The 21,962-nt window shown below is 32.7% G+C and overlaps 1 protein-coding gene across 1 annotated transcript in view; it reads right to left on the bottom strand.

Annotated features, from left to right (window-relative positions):
- The window catches only part of LOC111620326 (extracellular matrix protein FRAS1-like), a 190,670-nt gene extending 170,815 nt beyond the window's left edge, over positions 1-19,855 (bottom strand). Inside the window, exons 1-2 of the mRNA XM_023362244.1 lie at positions 19,682-19,855; positions 9,633-9,765 (exon numbers count right to left, since the gene is read on the bottom strand). Of these exons, the coding sequence (XP_023218012.1) occupies positions 9,633-9,765; positions 19,682-19,816 (268 nt within the window). The 5' untranslated portion in view covers positions 19,817-19,855. The remainder of the gene's footprint in view (positions 1-9,632; positions 9,766-19,681) is intronic.
- Between the last annotated feature and the right edge of the window lie 2,107 nt (positions 19,856-21,962).

Below are 21,962 nucleotides of genomic sequence, written 5' to 3'. Positions count from 1 at the left end.
CTAAGGATGTGGAGTTGGGAGAATATAATTACAAAAACGATAGAAATAATTTCAGTATACAGTCCTTAAAAGCATTTTATATATAAGTAATGGTATTTTGCTGCTTGTAATTTTGTCTGCATTGTGTTATCACCACAATGATGATGCACATATTCATATTCATTGCATATCGTGCATGTGTCACTGTCTTTTGCTTTTGTCATTTAAAAGAGTTTGATCTCAAATTTGATTTTCAAATGCTCTTCACATTCTAACCATTACTAGTAAAGCTGATGATGTTCTAGTTCAGATTAAAAGTGTATCTTTTTTGTAAAAAATTTTTTGATTTCCTGAAGAACAAGAATGAAGAATTATTTACAGTATTTATTATTGTATTTACTTTCTTTGAGTTATCTTTTTATATCTACTTTTCTTAACTTTCCTTAAATTAGTAGATAAAACAAATTATAGCTGACAATGATTTACTTAATAAACTGTTAAGACAAAAAATAAAGCATTACCTTTTCTTTTGTTTTATTCTTTTAATACTTAACTTTAATAACTAACAGAACTTATTTACAACTTTACAACCAAATGAAACTTAGCAATATTATTTTCTGACTCTATTTTTACAACTTCAATTTTTCCTTTCTTAACATTCTCATGCACAAAATGATAATGAACTTCAATATGTTTTGAGTTTTTTGTAAAATTTCCATATTTAGTAATGGCTACTACACCTGAGTTGTCTTCATATACCTTAATTGGTTTACAAACTAATGAAAACCTCATTTATTAGACAAATTAGAAAATTTATTTCTGTTACAGCTTCTGATAATGCAATATACTCAGCAAATGTAGAAGATTTTGTTACACTATTCTGTTTTTTGGATTTCCAAAAGATTACATGTTGTATTATCGTGTAGCTGTGAATGAATCAAGAAAAAATGGCGGGATTAATCAATGAGAACAAACCTTCTTTTTATTGACCTGCACACAGATCCGACTTGGATTTCTACACAAAGAAAACAGGTGGCGCTTGACTTAAGTGCAGTTTATAATAATAAATATAATTAATCTTAACACTCCTCCTTAATCATATTACAGCATAACTTTTCGAATATTACATGATTCAAAGGTTTTGTTAGTATGTCAGCAAGCTGATCGACACTTTTAATATGCTGCAATTCAGCAGTTGTGCCAATATGCTGCTAAATAAATTTTCTTTGAATCTCAATATGCTTTTTACCCTCGGTTATCTTTCCTTGGTGAGCGAAGCATGTGAATTGGCGAATGATTGTCAACAAGCAACAAAGTAGGTTCTTCATTCTTTAATAATCTCAGTTCAATCCCTATTCTTTGCAAGTAGCAGATATCATCGATAGATGAAACTGCTGCACGATACTCAGCTTCAGCGGTTGAGTTTGCGACGAGATGCTGCTTTCTTGAATACTATACAATTAAACCTCCTCTCATGATAAGAACTCCACATGTAGAATGTAGACTATTGTCGTCTCCTACGTAATCTGCATCTGTATATACTATCAACTTCGGATCTCGGTTAAAAAATATTCCAAAATGTGTAGTTCCTCTCAGATACTGAAAAATTCTTTTAATCATCTTCCAGTGACTTGTCAAGGGTCGATTACTGAATCTACCCAGGTAATTGACAGCATAGCTTATATCTGGACAGGAGATTGTTGCTAAATAAAGCAAGCTTCCGATGGCTTTGAGATAACAATTTTGTTTTTCTAATGGCTGGTCATTGATAAGGTTTTCAGAATTCGTTTTCATTCCTGGCTCCATCGGTGTATTCACGGCATTCACTCGATCATATCTAAATCATTTCAAGATCTTTTCTGTGTAATCAGATTGACTCACAAAAATTCCTTCAGACGACACTTCTATCTTCATACCTAAGTATGTCGTACATGATTGTAAAGTTCTTTTATAAGTAATTTCAAATTTGTCATTCAGTAATTTCAAAATCTGGAAAATATCCTCCTCATTTTGGGCGGCAATGAACCTGTTGTCTATGACCAATACTATTATCACACTTCTGTCGTTGTTGTAATAAATGCACGGTCATTGTCGGTATTAACAAATCCTATCGTAAGAAAAAAGTCATAGATTTTGTCGTTCCAATCTTTGGCTGCTTGCTTTAAACCGTACAGACTCTTTTCAAGCTTGCAAACCTTTCCTGTCCCATCAGAGAAACCTTCTGGCTGATTCAGATATATTTCTTCTTTAAGATTGGCATGTAGGTAAGCTGTCTTAACATCAAAAACTGTTACTTTCATTTTACTGGATGCTGTGTGACTGATGAGTCTGATAGATTAATGTCTGGCTACAGGACTAAAGGTATCTGAATAATCTATGCCCTGCCTTTGCTCGAATCCACTTATAACAAGTCTAGCTTTCATCCTGCTGTCCTGTTTACAACGTAACACCCATCGGCATGTCAAAGGTCTGGCATATTTTGGAGGTTGCACCAGGCTCCAAGTCTTCAATTTGATCAGGCTGTCGTACTCGTGCTGCAGAGGCTTATACCATCCTTTGTCCTTCAAGGCTTCCTTAACTAAAATATTCTTGGTTTCTCCTATCATTGCATTGTTGTGAATAAGTCCCATCTCATAATCGTTGAATCTGGTCAGTGCTTTTAGTTTTCGGCGATTTTGTAAACTTTGTTGAATCTCCTCTGGCGGTTCTGGTCCTTCATCAGTTTCTTCTGAAGTGATGTGTCATGAATGATTCTGTGAACATTTATCATCTGAATCCTCTACAGTTTGGGACTCTTCTATCTTTTCTTCTGTTCCCTTTTCCTTCATGTGGGTCTTGACTTCATCAGTGCTTCCTTTAGTTTCAGACTTTTCATTGAAAATCACATTGTCAGTGCATATGACCTCCTTCTCATCTGGCAAGTAGACTCTATAACAAGGTGAATCGAGATCATATCCGACAAAGATTCCTTTCATAGACTTTCTCTCCATCTTTCTCCTTTTATGATCTTCAATCAATATATAACACTCACAGCCAAAACTTTTCAATTTCGAGATGTTTACCATACGTCCAAACCAAAGTTCGGCAGGACTTTTATCATCTATAAAGCTCTTTTCTGTTTGATTAATGGTGAACACAGCATAGTTAATAGCTTCAGCCCAAAGATTTTTGCTTAACTTCCTGGCATGTAAAACAGATCGAGCTGATTCCACTATGGTGTGCATCTCCCTCTCTATTCGTCCATTTTGCTGTGGTGTATATGTATTTGTCCTAGTATGTAAAACTCCAAGCTCCTCCAATAACTCCCTGGTAGTCGAATTTTTGATTTCTGTCCCATTGTCAGACCTTAGACTTTTCACTTTTCTTCCAAATTGGTTTTAAACTAGTTTCATGTATTTACTCAATGCTGCAGGGGCTTCATCCTTGGTTCATAAAAAATAAACACTCCTAAAATGAGAAAAGTCATCCTTGAATAAGAGAAAATATCTTGCCTTTCCCAGAGATAAGGTGTCCATTTCACCTAAGTCAATACGTATCAGATCCAATACTTCTTTCGCTACCTTGTTATTTCTTGGGTGAGAGATATGATGTTGTTTGCCATAGACACAGCCAATACAAACGTTGTTGTCCCAGTCATCAATATATCTTATATTATTTCTGTCCAAAATACTCTTGCAGTACTTTACATTCTGATGTGCCAGACTTTGATTGAGTTGGCTATCATGCACATTCCTGTGTCCTCTCTGCGAAACATCATTTGATATAATTCTTCATGTCGTTGTGCTACTGCTATTTGCTCCTTTCTATCGACCATTTTGATAATTGATGTGTTTGCATTGGCAATCTGAATAAACCCTTTATCCAACACTTGGGTAACCGAAAATAGATTGAATGATATATTAGGAACATATAAAACATCTTTCAGGGTTGCTGCATACCATTCCCTTCCATTAAAAGCCTCGAGTTCGACGTCACCTACTCCAATCCAATCCATTGATTTCTGTGTTGTTACCAAGTATCATCTCCGTATACTCCTCCAGCGCTTTGTAGTTTGTCAGCCATTCTTTCCTGAAGTTTATGTGCTGTGTGGCAGCACTATCTTGATACCAGATATCCTGTCGATCTCGTCTTGAGTTCCTGTCATTTATTTTCGTTGATGTCAATCCTACAGTGACAAGAGCTCGTCGTTGTCCTTTGATCCTATCTCCTTTGTTTGATTCGTCTGACTTCTCATTTATACACTCCCTTGCGAAATGGCCATTTTGATTGCAATTGTTACAATTATAAGTTTTCCTACAATACTCCAAATATTTCTGACATGGCTTATTCTTGCAATATTTCTTTACATATCCCTTTTGTCCGCATTTGAAACATTCGACTCTTGAACTTTTCTGCTGACTTTTGTCCTTGTTACCTTGCATTTTCTGCGTTGAAATGAGAGCATTCTGTGCGATTGATTCCTTCTTGTCATCTTCCTTCAATCTGTCTTCTTCCAGTCGAAGTCGTTCAATTAAAGTGTCAATGTTCTTGTCCATTGAATTAACATTATCCCATGACGTCCTCAAGTGGTATAGTTTCGATGGCAGTATTCCGAGCATTCTTGTCATAACCCAGCATTCTTTAATTGTTACTCCTTCAGCTTTTAAGTCTTCCGCATATTGTTGAACTGATAAGCAATTCTCCACTACAGATTTGCTTGAATCATACTTATAATTAAAAAAATTTCTCTGTAACCCTTCAATTGTGAGATCAGACCTTTTACCATACAAGGTTTCTAATTTGTGTATCATACTATACGCAGAAGTGCAATTTGCAATTTTCTTTGTGATATTACTGCTCACATTTAAACCTATACAAGCTTGAGTGTCTAAATCCTTTTTAATCCACATTGCAACATCTGCCGCATTATTCGCATTTTCAGGTTTAAGAATAATTCCGTTCGCAATGTCATACAAATCCTTCAATCTCAATGTAAGATTTAATTTAAACTTCCATGAAACATAATTAATATTTCCCTGCGAATCTTCTGACGAAGTTTCCATTTGAGATTTTACGATATCCATATTGACAGACTAAATAATTTACTGACTTAATTAGTTTTGTATCTTATCTAAATACACTTACAGTGATGACAGGTAGCAATTCACGATCATTTACAAACACTGACGAAGTTGACCAACGATTGAAGCTTGTCAAAGATGACAATTGCAGACGATGAATGAAGGTATGGCTGACACGTGTCTCGACACAACTTGCTGTTCTCAATTTATGCCTTTTCCTTTCTCTTAGACAAATTCGACTGTCGAGATTCATTCACAAGTCCTGGGCCCATAACCTGTTGTATTATCATGTAACCATGAACGAATCAAGAAAAAATGGCGGGATTAATCAACAAAAACAAACCTTTTTTTTATTGACCTACGCACATCCGACTTGGATTTCTAAACAAAGAAAACAGGTGGTGCTTGAGTTTACCGCAGCTTATAATAATAAATATGATTAATCTTAACATTACATTTCCTAACAATCTAATTATAAATCCTGTGGTAGATTTCCTGTCGAGAGTATCTCCTGCCCAGTCAGAATCCACAAAACAATCTAAGATATCAGTATTATTATTCTTATAATATTTTAATTTAAGGTCTTTTCTCAAATACAAGTACTTCAAGACTCGCAAAGCATATTTAAAGTGTCTCTCATCATAACAATTTTGAAATTGGCTCAGATAATTTACACTGAAAGATATATCTGGTCTAGTATCAGAGTTAATGTACAGAAGTGCACCTATCAAATATCTATACTTTACATCCTCATTTACATTAGACTTTTCCAGTTTTAAATTTTTTCCATAGATGTCTTATACAATTTTGAATTTTCAATATTATAACATTTAGCTAAAGACTCAATATAAGATTTCTGACTTAAGGTTAAAACATTATCTTGTTCATAGTCATATTCATTAGACTTTTCCAGTTTTAAATTTATTTCCATAGGTGTCTTATACAATTTTGAATTTTCAATATTGTAACGTTTAGCTAAAGACTCAATATAAGATTTCTGACTTAAGGTTAAAATATTATCTTGTTCATAGTCATATTCAATATCAATACCAATGTAGTTTTTTACTCTACCTAAATCCTTCATTCTAAACTTATTAGATAACTTGTTTTTAATGTCAACAATAACTTGTTTATCTTTACAGCAAACCAAAAGGTCATCAACAAATAATAAAATGTAAATTGTCAAATCATTCTCCTTTTTAACATACAGGCAATAATCATATTTACTCCTGTAAAAATCAAGAGTAGTCAGAAAGTCATTAAAACATTCATACCATGCTCGAGGACTTTCCCTTAATCCATATAATGACTTATTCAATTTATAAACTCTATCAGTACCATCTTCATAACCAATTGGCTGTTTTACATAAACTTCAGACAAAACTTTACCATTTAGAAATGCTGTTTCTACATCCATTTGATGAATATTTAAAGAATTTTGACAGCAATAAGACAGTAGCAACTTTAAAGTCGGCATTTTAGCAACAGGAGAATAAATGTCATCAATACAATCAGTTTGTTGAAAACCTCTTACCACTAACCTGGCTTTATATTCACTTTCACTCTTCTTTCTGTATATCCACTTCACATCAATTACCCTTTTGTCTTTAGGAGGCTTGCTCACAAGTGTCCATGTATTGTTTATCACAAGACTGTCCATCTCGGAATTCATTGCTGCTTTCCATTTCTTTGAATCATCACTTGTCATCGCCTCCTGAAAATTTTCTGGAACAGTAGCATCACAGTAATTTACACTTATACTGTAATAACCAAATTCTTCATCAAAGCGGAGTGGATGTTTAATTTGTCTTCCTGATCTTTTTCCTTTTGTTTTTTCTTCATCCTCTTTTATCTCATCATTACTATTTTCTTTATGTGTATTGTCTTTTTCCAAGTCTTTTGTCATATCCTTTTCTTGATGGTTTGTACTAGTAGAGTCTTCTCCTTCCTTTTCCTTTGCTTGATCTGAATCCTTTTGTCTTTCTTCTTTATCTTCATTCTTTTCCTCTTTCTCATTTTCAAATCCACACAAGTTTACATTCTCTTCTATTATGTCACAATGTCTAGCCATTATAACTCTGCTATTCATCAATACTCTATATCCAGTATCTGTATATCCAATCAAAATTCCAACCTCTGCTTTCTTGTCCCATTTAGATTTTCGTTTTTCTTCTGGAATTCTTACGAATACTTTACTTCCATATAATTTTAAATTTTTTACTGATGGCTTCCTTTTGAAAAATATTTCATATGGCGTTTTTCTCTCAATGGTATTAGTTAATGTTCTGTTTTTAAGATATGCAGCTGTTTTAATTACTTCTGGCCAAAATCTTCTTTCAATTTTTGCTTCTGATAAAAGACATCTCCCCATATCCATTAATGTTCGATTGTATCTTTCTGCTGTTCCATTTAGTTCATGCACATATGATGGACAAGGTTTTATTATTATTCCCTTTTCCTTTGCAAACTTAAAAATTCTTGCATTCATATACTCCTTCCCATTGTCACATCGCAGTTCCTTTATCATCTTTCCAGTCAAGTTTTGAACTTCATTAACATACTGTACTAAGCATTCATATACTTCATCTTTTGTCTGGATACAATAAACTTTAACTAGTTTGCTATAATCATCTATGAAATTTAAGAAATATTTTTCTCCAAGATTTCCTGTAGTTTGATGTGGTCCATTTAGATCTGTATGTACAATTTCTAATATGTCTTCTGCTCTTCTCCTGTTATTATGAAATGGTAAGTTATGCATTTTGTTTTCAATACATGTAGCACACTTTAAATATTCTGGTTCAATCTCTCTGGGTAGTCCATCTAGTGATTCATTTTTACACATTATTTTCAAGTTGTTAAAATTGATATGTCCCAGTGTTCTATGTAGTTTTTCTTTTATAGTCATGTTGCTTTTACTCATGTTCGCTTGTGATTTTCTTTCATTGATATAACTTTTCATTTTATATAGTTTATCCTCTTTGATTGCAACAGCTATCACCTTTCCATATGGGTTGTATATTTTTGAAAATTTTCCTCTTGAAACAATTGAATGTTTAACTGTGATCCTCGAATAACTCAACAAGTTTGCCTTCATATCTTTTACAAAAAAAAACATTTTCCAACATAACCTCAGACTTTTGTCCATAAACTGAGAAACAAGTTTTAATATTACCAACTTTTGTAGCTTATAATATTCTTCCATCACCAAGTTTTACTTTTATAGGTTTCTTCAATGTCTCAGAGGTTTCAAAATACTCATCAGTGTTAATGATATGATCTGTGCAACCACTATCAAGTAACCATTCTATTTCATCTTTCTTCGACTTTTCGTTTTTACTTGTTGTATAAGTATTATTTGCAATGGTAGTCTGAAAACTATTTCCTCGATATTCGTGTATGTTTTGTTGAAAATTTCCTCGTCCTCTCTGAAAGTTTCTGGCATTGAACAATCCACGTCCTCGATAAACAGAAAAACCACAACTTCGGCTACGATTTTCAATTTCAAAACGACAATTTCTTTTTAAATGACCAGGTTTTCCACAGCTGAAACATTTCAACTTATTCTGAATTGATGGCCTGGCTTCAGCTCGAAATACATTTGATCTATCATTTGATGACTCTTCATTAGAATTTTCCTCTGCACTTTTTAACTTTATTTTGCTTTTCAAATAGTCAACAGTTCTCTCCTTTTCTGGTAAAACATGTATTAAATCACCAATATGACTACACTTCTGTGGTAGCGATTTTAACATGTAGTTTAATTTTTCTTGTTCTGATATCATTGCACCTGCCTGCTTTAATTCGTTCACAGCCTTTTCAAATGCGTCGAAGAATAAGCATACATCTGAATAATTTTTCAATTTGATACTTTCAAGGTTATGTCGGCACACAATTTGCAGAGCTGTTGACTTTTTCAGATACATCTCATCAAACTTTTGGATAATTTCATCAGCCGTATCAAGTTCGCTTATGTATTCTAGCTGTTTGTTTGTTATTCCACTATACATATAATTAGTCTCCTGGACATCTCATTCGTCCCATTCGTCATCATCAGTCTTAATTTTAGCCCTCATTACTACATCTTTACACTTTTTGAACTGTAGAAAGTTAAACATACGTAATTTCCGATTACTATAGTCTGCTCCATCAAATATTGATATATTAATATCTCTGTTCTTTGCTGCCATTACCACGTGTGCTCATTCTTTATTTTCTTAAACTAATTTAACCCTTTTCACTTCTTGTTTTCTCAACCACACTCTGCTGCCATGTTAAGACAAAAAATAAAGCACTACCTTTTCTTTTGTTTTATTCTTTTAATACTTAACTTTAATAACTAACAGAACTAATTTATGACTTTACAACCAGACGAAACTCTGACGACTAACAACTTTTCGAGTGTTGCCAGATATAAATGTACAATAATTAACATAAACAAATTATAAAATTCAACACAATTGATTTATTGATCAACTGTGGCTTGGAAGAATAAGGTCAATGTCATGGGCATTTATCTTTGACATTGATCCTTTTTCTTCCATGTCACAGATTATATCTGTGACTTAAGAAATTTCATGGAATAATTCTTACACTGTTTTTGATTTGCAAGATATCCATATTTGGGTTGAATGTCGATGATTATTGTCAGATCAGCTGCCGATGTGTCTTCATCAATAACAGTAAATATATCAGGTCCTACAATAACCATCTTGCTTTCTTCTACCTATAAAATATATGTTTTACAAACCAAACTCAAACTCAAATAATTTGCTGCAGGATTTCTTACATTATAATGTTTTTAAAAGATGGATCAGTTCCATCATAAGCTAATATTTTGTCATAGATTTATTAAGAAACCAAAAATAATGATTCTAATTTTCAAATTTTTATTCCTATTCTTACTATTATATCTCTACCTGCATTACTATAACAAGTTAATAAACTCCAAATACCTTTAAAATATAGTCTATTTTAAAAAACTTATCAAACGTTTTCGGTCAAATTAACAGACCTTCTTCAGGATCAAACTAACAGAATTTAAATTTGCCAAACGGAAATTCCAAAACGTACGCTCTACAATCTTCTCAGATTCAATTGCGCAAGTTCATTTGTTCTTTATAATTGTAATGCCGCCGCTTTCCATGCTGATGCTATTTTGTCTGATTCTCGAAAATTTATATTTTGCCCTTTTCCCCTGTACTTATAAATGTGCCAGGCCTCTGCATACTTTAGGTGTTGTCTATTTTCAACATTTTGAATAACATCTGCCTTGCTCCATTCGATTGCAATCTCTGCTAGATCCGCGATTGCATAATTAGCCAAAACCATGACTGGTTGTTTAAATCTTATATTCTTTTCGTGCTCCTTCAATCTTTCATTTAACGATCTCTTTGTGGCTTCTATATAATATAGCACCTTTTTCAGCATCTTATCATGCAAAGGTATTCTGTACACACCTGGAACTAGCCTCCTGTCTATGGGTGTTTTGTCATTTCTTAGCATTTGGAATATTGTCGTGTTTCTCTTATATGCTATTTTCTTGTTGCTCTGTATTCCTATTTTTCTGTATATATTACTTAACGTTGCCCTGTATTCCATTATGGTGAACTCCTTTTTCTCTTTCTTATCTTTAGTCTTATTGCCTCCTTTTTCTGCTTCTTGTATTAAGGCTTTTACTTTACTTTGCTTAAGTCCTACATCTCTTGCTAGCTTTGCGATGTATTCAAGTTCTTTACATGTGTCATGAACCTTGCTACAATAAGTGTATGCTCTTTTAATCAGTGCTCTAAACACTGCTAGTTTGTAGCTTGTTGAGTCATGAGAGGACAATGGTATCAAATCCGGAAAGTACGTCGGCTTTCTATATACTTTCGTAGCAATTTGCCCTTCTTCATCTATTTCAATTTCTATATCTAAGAAATATACCCTTTTATGATTTTGCTGCTCTAGTTCTAATTCCAGGCCATAAGTATTGCTGTTTATATCTCTAATAAATTGGTGTATGTCTGATTTATCATTCCAAATAATAAACACGTCATTGACATATGTTTCATACATTATCATATTATCTTCATATTTCTGCAATACAGTATTTTCGAGAGATCTTATTACCATCTCGCACAATAAGCCTGAGACCGGGCTACCCATTGGTACTCCTCTAAGCTGCGAGTATGTAGTACCTTCAAAAATGAAGTGATGACAATGTAGCCAAATGTGCCGGTTCTAAAATTTGCTTTCTTAACTTTGCTGCGTTATTGATATTGCCCAATAAAAAATCTCTTTGGTTAAAAGTGATTAAAAGAGCATACACTTATTGTAGCAAGGTTCATGACACATGTAAAGAACTTGAATACATCGCAAAGCTAGCAAGAGATGTAGGACTTAAGCAAAGTAAAGTAAAAGCCTTAATACAAGAAGCAGAAAAAGGAGGCAATAAGACTAAAGATAAGAAAGAGAAAAAGGAGTTCACCATAATGGAATACAGGGCAACGTTAAGTAATATATACAGAAAAATAGGAATACAGAGCAACAAGAAAATAGCATATAAGAGAAACACGACAATATTCCAAATGCTAAGAAATGACAAAACACCCATAGACAGGAGGCTAGTTCCAGGTGTGTACAGAATACCTTTGCATGATAAGATGCTGAAAAAGGTGCTATATTATATAGAAGCCACAAAGAGATCGTTAAATGAAAGATTGAAGGAGCACGAAAAGAATATAAGATTTAAACAACCAGTCATGGTTTTGGCTAATTATGCAATCGCGGATCTAGCAGAGATTGCAATCGAATGGAGCAAGGCAGATGTTATTCAAAATGTTGAAAATAGACAACACCTAAAGTATGCAGAGGCCTGGCACATTTATAAGTACAGGGGAAAAGGGCAAAATATAAATTTTCGAGAATCAGACAAAATAGCATCAGCATGGAAAGCGGCGGCATTACAATTATAAAGAACAAATGAACTTGTGCAATCGAATCTGAGAAGATTGTAGAGCGTACGTTTTGGAATTTCCGTTTGGCAAATTTAAATTCTGTTAGTTTGATCCTGAAGAAGGTCTGTTAATTCGACCGAAAACGTTTGATAAGTTTTTTAAAATAGACTGCATTTTAAAAATATTTGGAGTTTATTAACTACACTTACTATTTTTGCAGTTTATATATACTTATAACCCATTCAATTCCCTTTGTTCTTGTTTACAAAAGACACACTGTTTCTATTAAATCAAGAATGGAAAATAATTTTCCAGTCTTAAATATAGAAGAAAAAGTGTATAAACATGTTTCTTAATAATTCTATGATTATAAAATGAGAATACCAAATAAACCATAAAATTACTTTTGCAATTATTAAAAAAATATATAGAATTATAAAGTTCTTTAAAAAAAATTGAATAAGTTGTAAAATACTAAATAGTAAAAGTAGAAAATGTTAATAAAAAACTGTGTAGTGCTTTGCGACTATTGTTTGTATTTATACGTGTTGCTTGTTTCTTATCATGTATACATTTTTTCTTTTATTTTGTATTGGGTTTGAAAATGTATGGAATTTCATGTTATTTTCCTTTTTGTGCCCTGGTTGTCACCTTTTATGTGGTGACTCAATTGGACCAGCTGATTGGTCAGGACGTCAACCATGTGCTTGTTAACAAAGTGTCAACCATGTGCTTGTTGACAAAGAACATCAATTTTGTCGAGTAACTGTATTAAGAGGATGCAACAACCAAGTATACCACCCTGTAAATATTTGTATATACAGTAGAACCTCGATTATCCGGACTAATTGGGGATGAAGATAGTCCGGATAAGGAAAAATCCGGATAATCGAAACAAATACTTTGTCTTTTAATGATAATACAACATGTTTTCTTTTCGATGACATATCGGTAATATTAAAAGTAAATACTGTATTTAAATCGTGATCAAATTTTCAAGAAACAAACGTTCGTATTGAATTTGGACTACTACTGACCAACGCTAACAGACTACCTATTGTTTAAAAGGCCCTCTGGTGGCGCAAGAAGACGGATTTTATAAAATAAAAAGCAGTTGAAACTGCATTTTTATGAATAAAAATTTGACAAACTATTTATCGTTTTATGACGAGTAAAATTTTTTCGTCGCGTTCGCGGCTTTTAAGTAATGCATAAACCTTCGAGGCGCGAGGCCCTTCGGACCGCGAGGCATAGGCGGTGGCCCACGTCGTCCATGCCTTACGCCGCCCTTGGTCATAGAAATGATGTAATTTGAATATAAATTATTTATAAATACGTATGTCAAGTTATATTTTTATTGCTACGTAAAATATATTTAAAAGTTTACAACTACTGTGCTGGATGAGACGTTGTTGAAACAAAAAAAGTTATGCATTCCATCACGCACATAAACAGTGTCGTAATTTGCCAAGTGCAAATCAGCAAATTCATAAAATTTTTGTTTATTTTGAACACTCCGGATAATCAAAAATCCGGATAATGGAGGTTCTACTGTATTTTAAGAATAAGTGCATATTAGTAATACTGTGATTCCAAGCAATCTTTTTATAATTAGTGGATAAGATCAAGAAATTTACATAGTTTGTAAGAATACTGTTTAAGTCTGCAAGCTGTTTTGTTATTTTGATTCTTTTATTTTGCATTAAATTAATTATTTTCACCAGCATGTGTCCTTATTTTGTAAAGTCCTCAATCGAAGTTACCCCACAAACAGACTGGCTACATTTTGATATAGCCATAATCACTACAATATTATAACTGAAATATTACAAAGAAAAAAAAAGTTGATAGTTTATATATAGTAAATGAGTTTGAGTGGAATAGGTAATTGTGACGTCACATCAATGTGTTTAAAAACCCCAAAACCCCAGCCACAGCCCACTCTAGGGACGGACAACCCAGTCATAACAGTGGGACTTATGGCCTGGAATTAGAACTAGAGCAGCAAAATCATAAAAGGGTATATTTCTTAGATATAGAAATTGAAATAGATGAAGAAGGGCAAATTGCTACGAAAGTATATAGAAAGCCGACGTACTTTCCGGATTTGATACCATTGTCCTCTCATGACTCAACAAGCTACAAACTAGCAGTGTTTAGAGCACTGATTAAAAGAGCATACACTTATTGTAGCAAGGTTCATGACACATGTAAAGAACTTGAATACATCGCAAAGCTAGCAAGAGATGTAGGAGTCCCATTCGTCATCATCAGTCTTAATTTTAGCCCTCATTACTACATCTTTACACTTTTTGAACTGTAGAAAGTTAAACATACGTAATTTNTAGCAAGGTTCATGACACATGTAAAGAACTTGAATACATCGCAAAGCTAGCAAGAGATGTAGGACTTAAGCAAAGTAAAGTAAAAGCCTTAATACAAGAAGCAGAAAAAGGAGGCAATAAGACTAAAGATAAGAAAGAGAAAAAGGAGTTCACCATAATGGAATACAGGGCAACGTTAAGTAATATATACAGAAAAATAGGAATACAGAGCAACAAGAAAATAGCATATAAGAGAAACACGACAATATTCCAAATGCTAAGAAATGACAAAACACCCATAGACAGGAGGCTAGTTCCAGGTGTGTACAGAATACCTTTGCATGATAAGATGCTGAAAAAGGTGCTATATTATATAGAAGCCACAAAGAGATCGTTAAATGAAAGATTGAAGGAGCACGAAAAGAATATAAGATTTAAACAACCAGTCATGGTTTTGGCTAATTATGCAATCGCGGATCTAGCAGAGATTGCAATCGAATGGAGCAAGGCAGATGTTATTCAAAATGTTGAAAATAGACAACACCTAAAGTATGCAGAGGCCTGGCACATTTATAAGTACAGGGGAAAAGGGCAAAATATAAATTTTCGAGAATCAGACAAAATAGCATCAGCATGGAAAGCGGCGGCATTACAATTATAAAGAACAAATGAACTTGNATATTAAAATATACGTATTATACTCTGTAACACTACTAAACTAGAGCCTTCCGATGCACTATTTGAGCGAAAAAAAAAATTGTTAAGGAAAAGTTTTCTGTTAGCGAACCCTTTGATAAATATTTCGAATGTCATCACTGTTTATAACCAAATTGTCAGTTGCTCATTCAAAACTCACAAGTGGTCAAGTTGAATGCTAACTCCAACCTTCTTACTTTGGACCAGGAATTTAGAGGTTTCCACTTGAAGTTATGACTTCACTTGTCTACTTGGGCACTGAACAGACACTGTCATGTCTTTTTCTTTTGTTGTCCTCTCTCTTTGAGCACCAGCCCAAAAAGTGGCCTTCTTTACTATGTATACCCTCAGGTAATTTGTACTGGCCCTCATCTCCAAAAAGGAAGAATTAAAGAGATTAGAATGTTTTAGAATTTGGAAGGAATGAAAAACAGGGGAAAATGTAAGGAGAACAAACAGACAAAAATAGAGAATATCAAAAACACATTAACAACACTTGAAATGACCTAATAGCAAATGATTATATGATCCAGAGTCACCAATGATAGCAGATCTGTGTAACAAACCATTCAATAGCTTGGAAATAACCTAATGTAATGGTATGACACAAACAATGAAATACTTAGGGTCAGTCAGTTGCCAGGTTGGACTTCAGAAATGGGAAAATTACACAAACAGATTAGTTGACAAAATGGCTAGAATAAAAAATTCAAAACAATTGACTATGAATTAGTAAAAACAAAAACACAAATTTATTGAAAATATTACAAGTGAATGAAATATGTACAAAGTTGTTAATGAAAAAGCATGAAAAATGTTGATGAAAAACTACACAAACATTATAAAAACTCAGGACTATAATTAATCCAAATCAAAAATAAAACTAAACAAGTATTCACAAAACTTCGTGACAATTGGGGAATGTAAATCTAACAAAATTAATTTTTCACAAAGTAACTCGGAACTAAATTACTAATAAACAAAGACTCTTATGATCAAAATCATTTAACCGTCGCATCAAAAATGCCAGAAAATCCTTCCGTCAATCAAACTCACTCTGGACCTCATCTTACTTGAACTGAAAAGGTTTATCTCGTAATTTTCACTGTTGCTGGGGTAGCGCCTGCTCAAGCATTTATGTCGCCCTTGACAAAAAGACAAATTGCTGCTTCTTAAATTTATTTAGAAAGAAACATGTAATATAAAATTAGCAATCGAGTAGTACAAAACAGTAAAAATTAAAATATACTTGTACCTAGTTACAAATTGTTGACTAATTGCATTTTTAATGATATTACAAAAATGTATTATTGTACAATCAAACAAAAAAGTTATATCCTATAAAAACTAAACAAAATTACATCAACTATACTAAAATTAAAAAAACTTTTTTTTTACTTTTAGTTCTGCAAACTTTTTTATTAACTCTTTTAAGTTTACTTGATCGGAAGTTTCATGTGCAATGGCCAAAATGGCCAAAGTATTAAGATGATTTTGCATGGTAGTGGAATGTAAAAAGTTTCTAATTAATTTTTATTTAGAGAAACTCCTTTTCCCTCTAGCTACAGTTATTGGTATAATTGGCAATATTCTTACGGTGACACTAAGATTTGGGACAAAATTTAACATTGTTGCTTATACTTTTCCTTTTTGCCCAAAAGCCCTCTTTTATGGTTGTTTTTTTTCAGAATTAAAGAATGCAAATATTTTCTTAGCTTTTATGCAAAAATAATTAATATGAAATATAAATTGCATGGTAATTTTAGCCACAGAAAAAAATTGACAAATATAAATTTTTATATTTATAAGTTAAATACTTAAATAATCAAATTTAAATTTGATTATTTAAGTATTTAACTTATAATAATAAAAATTTATATTTGTCAATTTTTTTCTGTGGCTAAAATTACCATGCAATTTATATTTCATATTAATTATTTTTGCATAAAAGCTAAGAAAATATTTGCATTCTTTAATTCTGAAAAAAAACAACCATAAAAGAGGGCTTTTGGGCAAAAAGGAAAAGTATAAGCAACAATGTTAAATTTTGTCCCAAATCTTAGTGTCACCGTAAGAATATTGCCAATTATACCAATAACTGTAGCTAGAGGGAAAAGGAGTTTCTCTAAATAAAAATTAATTAGAAACTTTTTACATTCCACTACCATGCAAAATCATCTTAATACTTTGGCCATTTTGGCCATTGCACATGAAACTTCCGATCAAGTAAACTTAAAAGAGTTAATAAAAAAGTTTGCAGAACTAAAAGTGAAAAAAAAGTTTTTTTAATTTTAGTATAGTTGATGTAATTTTGTTTAGTTTTTATAGGATATAACTTTTTTGTTTGATTGTACAATAATACATTTTTGTAATATCATTAAAAATGCAATTAGTCAACAATTTGTAACTAGGTACAAGTATATTTTAATTTTTACTGTTTTGTACTACTCGATTGCTAATTTTATATTACATGTTTCTTTCTAAATAAATTTAAGAAGCAGCAATTTGTCTTTTTGTCAAGGGCGACATAAATGCTTGAGCAGGCGCTACCCCAGCAACAGTGAAAATTACGAGATAAACCTTTTCAGTTCAAGTAAGATGAGGTCCAGAGTGAGTTTGATTGACGGAAGGATTTTCTGGCATTTTTGATGCGACGGTTAAATGATTTTGATCATAAGAGTCTTTGTTTATTAGTAATTTAGTTCCGAGTTACTTTGTGAAAAATTAATTTTGTTAGATTTACATTCCCCAATTGTCACGAAGTTTTGTGAATACTTGTTTAGTTTTATTTTTGATTTGGATTAATTATAGTCCTGAGTTTTTATAATGTTTGTGTAGTTTTTCATCAACATTTTTCATGCTTTTTCATTAACAACTTTGTACATATTTCATTCACTTGTAATATTTTCAATAAATTTGTGTTTTTGTTTTTACTAATTCATAGTCAATTGTTTTGAATTTTTTATTCTAGCCATTTTGTCAACTAATCTGTTTGTGTAATTTTCCCATTTCTGAAGTCCAACCTGGCAACTGACTGACCCTAAGTATTTCATTGTTTGTGTCATACCATTACATTAGGTTATTTCCAAGCTATTGAATGGTTTGTTACACAGATCTGCTATCATTGGTGACTCTGGATCATATAATCATTTGCTATTAGGTCATTTCAAGTGTTGTTAATGTGTTTTTGATATTCTCTATTTTTGTCTGTTTGTTCTCCTTACATTTTCCCCTGTTTTTCATTCCTTCCAAATTCTAAAACATTCTAATCTCTTTAATTCTTCCTTTTTGGAGATGAGGGCCAGTACAAATTACCTGAGGGTATACATAGTAAAGAAGGCCACTTTTTGGGCTGGTGCTCAAAGAGAGAGGACAACAAAAGAAAAAGACATGACAGTGTCTGTTCAGTGCCCAAGTAGACAAGTGAAGTCATAACTTCAAGTGGAAACCTCTAAATTCCTGGTCCAAAGTAAGAAGGTTGGAGTTAGCATTCAACTTGACCACTTGTGAGTTTTGAATGAGCAACTGACAATTTGGTTATAAACAGTGATGACATTCGAAATATTTATCAAAGGGTTCGCTAACAGAAAACTTTTCCTTAACAATTTTTTTTTTTCGCTCAAATAGTGCATCGGAAGGCTCTAGTTTAGTAGTGTTACAGAGTATAATACGTATATTTTAATATTTTTAAAAGAATCAAACCATTGAGAAATGTTACATATGTTTAACAATGTTCGGAAAACTTTGAAAATGTTAACAACGGGTTCGGCCGAACCTGTGCGAACCCGCTGAATATCACCACTGGTTATAAATACTCTCTTGAACCAAGGAAAAGAAGATGGAAGAATGAATAATATGAAAAAGTTTCCATATGGTCCCTCACAACACAGAAGGACCTTCATATGACCTGGGTTCATTTGCTCTGTCCTATCTGCCATCTTTACTATTTCTCATCCCCTATCTTCAATCATTCTTTTTTAGTGTAAGTTTAGTGTTAAAAGTTAGTCATAAGGAATTCCTTTTATAAGAAGTATTCCTTTTATAAGAAGTATTCCTGATTATTGTACAAGTTAGTATTATTGTGATTCAAAGTATTGTCATACTTTTGTAATTGTCTCACTGACAATCGGGTGTAGGGTAACTGCTGGATAAACCATCCTAGAGTTAGCATCCATTATTTGAACTTGTATATAATTATATATCACATAAATAAATTGAATTTTCTAACATCTACAGCACATATTTCTTTTTTGTTGGGTGTTTACCTTAGTCAACTAATGGAAACCCTTTCTTAATTATCACAATAATTTTGAATTTTTAGTAACAGTGCATACAGTGTAGCACTATATGATGTATTGGTGTGTATTACAGCAAAACATTAAATTGGTTAATAATATCCATACATATTAATGCATTAATAAATCTTATTTAATGTAAAAATTTTATTGGATCATGGAAAAACAAAACCTTCAGTCATCTGGCAATTATTTAATAAAAATTACATTGCCCTGAGATTTATGTAGCTTGAGAAACTGAAAATATAACTTTCAGTTTATATCATCAGCCATTCTCAAGCTACTAGTCTGAAAGCTGAAAACATTGTTGGTAGACTGAAGATTTTAGTTTTTTCATAACTAATTACTAGAATTTAATTTTATTAATAGATAAATTTATTACAAACCTGAATTTCACCAAAAACAGTAATTATTGGTGGCTCTGTATTTAAAGGTAGTATTATTAATACTAGTTCTGTATATTGAAAGTCTCCTTTCATATTGCTTACTTTTAAATAAATTTTATCTTTAACTGGTTGCATGCCTATCTCCTTATTAGATGTATACCTAAATGTAAAATAACAAATTTTGAGTAATGTAAAAATAACATGAATTATTAAGAAGAATCCTCTAAATAAAATAACGACATAAAAAAGTAACACAAATACATTATTGTGGTCGTCGGCCATGATATTGTGTAGTCATATGTTTTATTTGGATTAATCTTAGCCTTCTTTCCTGTTTCTTTGTTGTAAATTCCTTCTAGAACCTTCTTATCTAACCCTTTTTGCCTTTGGGTAGGATTATAGTTTCCATGAAAATAAGTAGAACAAAAGAGGGAGTGAGTCCTGGGGCCTAACGGACAGAGAACGAGTTAGTCTGGGTGAGAATTCCGAAGAGATAGGCAGAAAAAGGCCATGCTCCGAAATTTTAGAAAGACAATCAAAGACTGTGAGTTGCCAAGAGATCATTGAAGAAAGACAACGAAGTCAAAAATAGATGAAAGTCCTAGGACAAGGAAAGGATCACGAATAAGAGGAAGATCCAAAGTTGTGTCCTACCCAACAGCATGCCGCTACAAAAGAAACCTGGGTATTTCTATTAATTACCTTATCCTTCCTTATTTCTTCTACTTTTCCATTTTCCTTAGTTTTAAGATGATGATGATGATCATCATCATCATCAAATAATCTTTATTACTTAGCCTGATACCACTTGGCATAATCAGGCAAGAAGTTACAGAAACGATTACATTGATGTTACATGAAGATGACAATTGCAAAATAATCCGAAAACAAATGTTGGGAAAGAAGTAAAGAAAAGAGAAAATAATAAATAAATAGATAAACAAAAAAATAAAATAAAATATAATAAAATATAAAAAAATAATAATAATAAAGTAANAAAAAATCACAACATTTCTGTGTGCTCTAGCAGTCACATCGTCGTCATCATCATCATCATCAAATAATCTTTATTACTTATCCTGATACTGCCTGGCATAATCAGGCAAGAAATTACAGAAGCAATTACATTGATGTTACATGCAGATGACAATTGCAAAAAAGTCTGAAAACAAATGTTGGGAAAGAAGTAAAGAAAAGAGAAAATAAATAAATAAAATATAATAATAATAATAATAATAATATAGTAAATGCAGTTAACAATAAATGAACTAAAGTAAATAAATGTGTATATATACATTGACACAGCTGCATTACCTTATACATTTAAGTGTTACCACAGTTCATTCTAGGGTAAAAACGAAAATGTACATTGTAGTAAACATGCCGCATAATAGATGGTAAAACACCACAGGTTAACATATACCATTACAGGTGAAGGAACACATAATAACTTCATTGAATACATTGGACAGTCTTTAGCCTGCGCAGAATGTGTTGAACCACAGATAAACAATGATGCATATCAAGATGCCACTTGTAGTTTAATGAATATCACTTCTAATCAGATAAATTTTGATAAGTTCTTTGAAGAGGCCAAAATTGACTTTATTATGTCCATACTGTTTAGATTTACTTGCTGCCTCCAGCGGTGCCTAATATCCTCAAGCATGGGGCAGTTGAAAAGATAGTGTAAGACACCATCTTGAATACCACAGAGATTACAGTGATCATTATCTATGAGATAGAATCTCTTAAGATATACACAAAAGTGTTCGTGTTCAGTTAAGAATTGCATCAGTTCATGACTGGGCTGCATCCATTTGTTCTGCATACGGTTTTGAATTCTTGGGAAAAATCTCTTTGTAATGTGCTGACATGAGACCTTATCCCAATCAGCCTGCCATGCATTGATGGCTTCGTTCCAAACAAGTGACTTGAGTTTCGATTTGGGAATGCGGACATAATCATGATGATTGGTATGGTTCAGTGTTGCATTACGTGCCAGATAATCTGCTCTTTCATTTCCCGGAGTGCCCTGGTGACCCCTGATCCAATTAACGGCATAACTGTTAGATGATATTGCAACCTCAGCGAAAATATCGATAGAGATGGGGTTTGTGGTGTCCTTGTTTCTCAGTTTGGTCACAGTGGCAGCACTGTCAGTGTAGATATTTACGGGCGTATTGACAAGATTGATGTTACACCATTTGATAGCCATTAATACCGCAAAGATTTCGGCTTGAAAAATAGAGCATTCAGGGTGCAGCTCAAACGTCTGATT

Source organism: Centruroides sculpturatus, unplaced genomic scaffold, assembly GCF_000671375.1.
Source record: "Centruroides sculpturatus isolate CEXI.00-Female unplaced genomic scaffold, Cexi_2.0 scaffold32, whole genome shotgun sequence".
Lineage (NCBI taxonomy): Eukaryota > Metazoa > Arthropoda > Arachnida > Scorpiones > Buthidae > Centruroides > Centruroides sculpturatus.
This window is presented reverse-complemented; position numbering and strand designations above follow the sequence as displayed.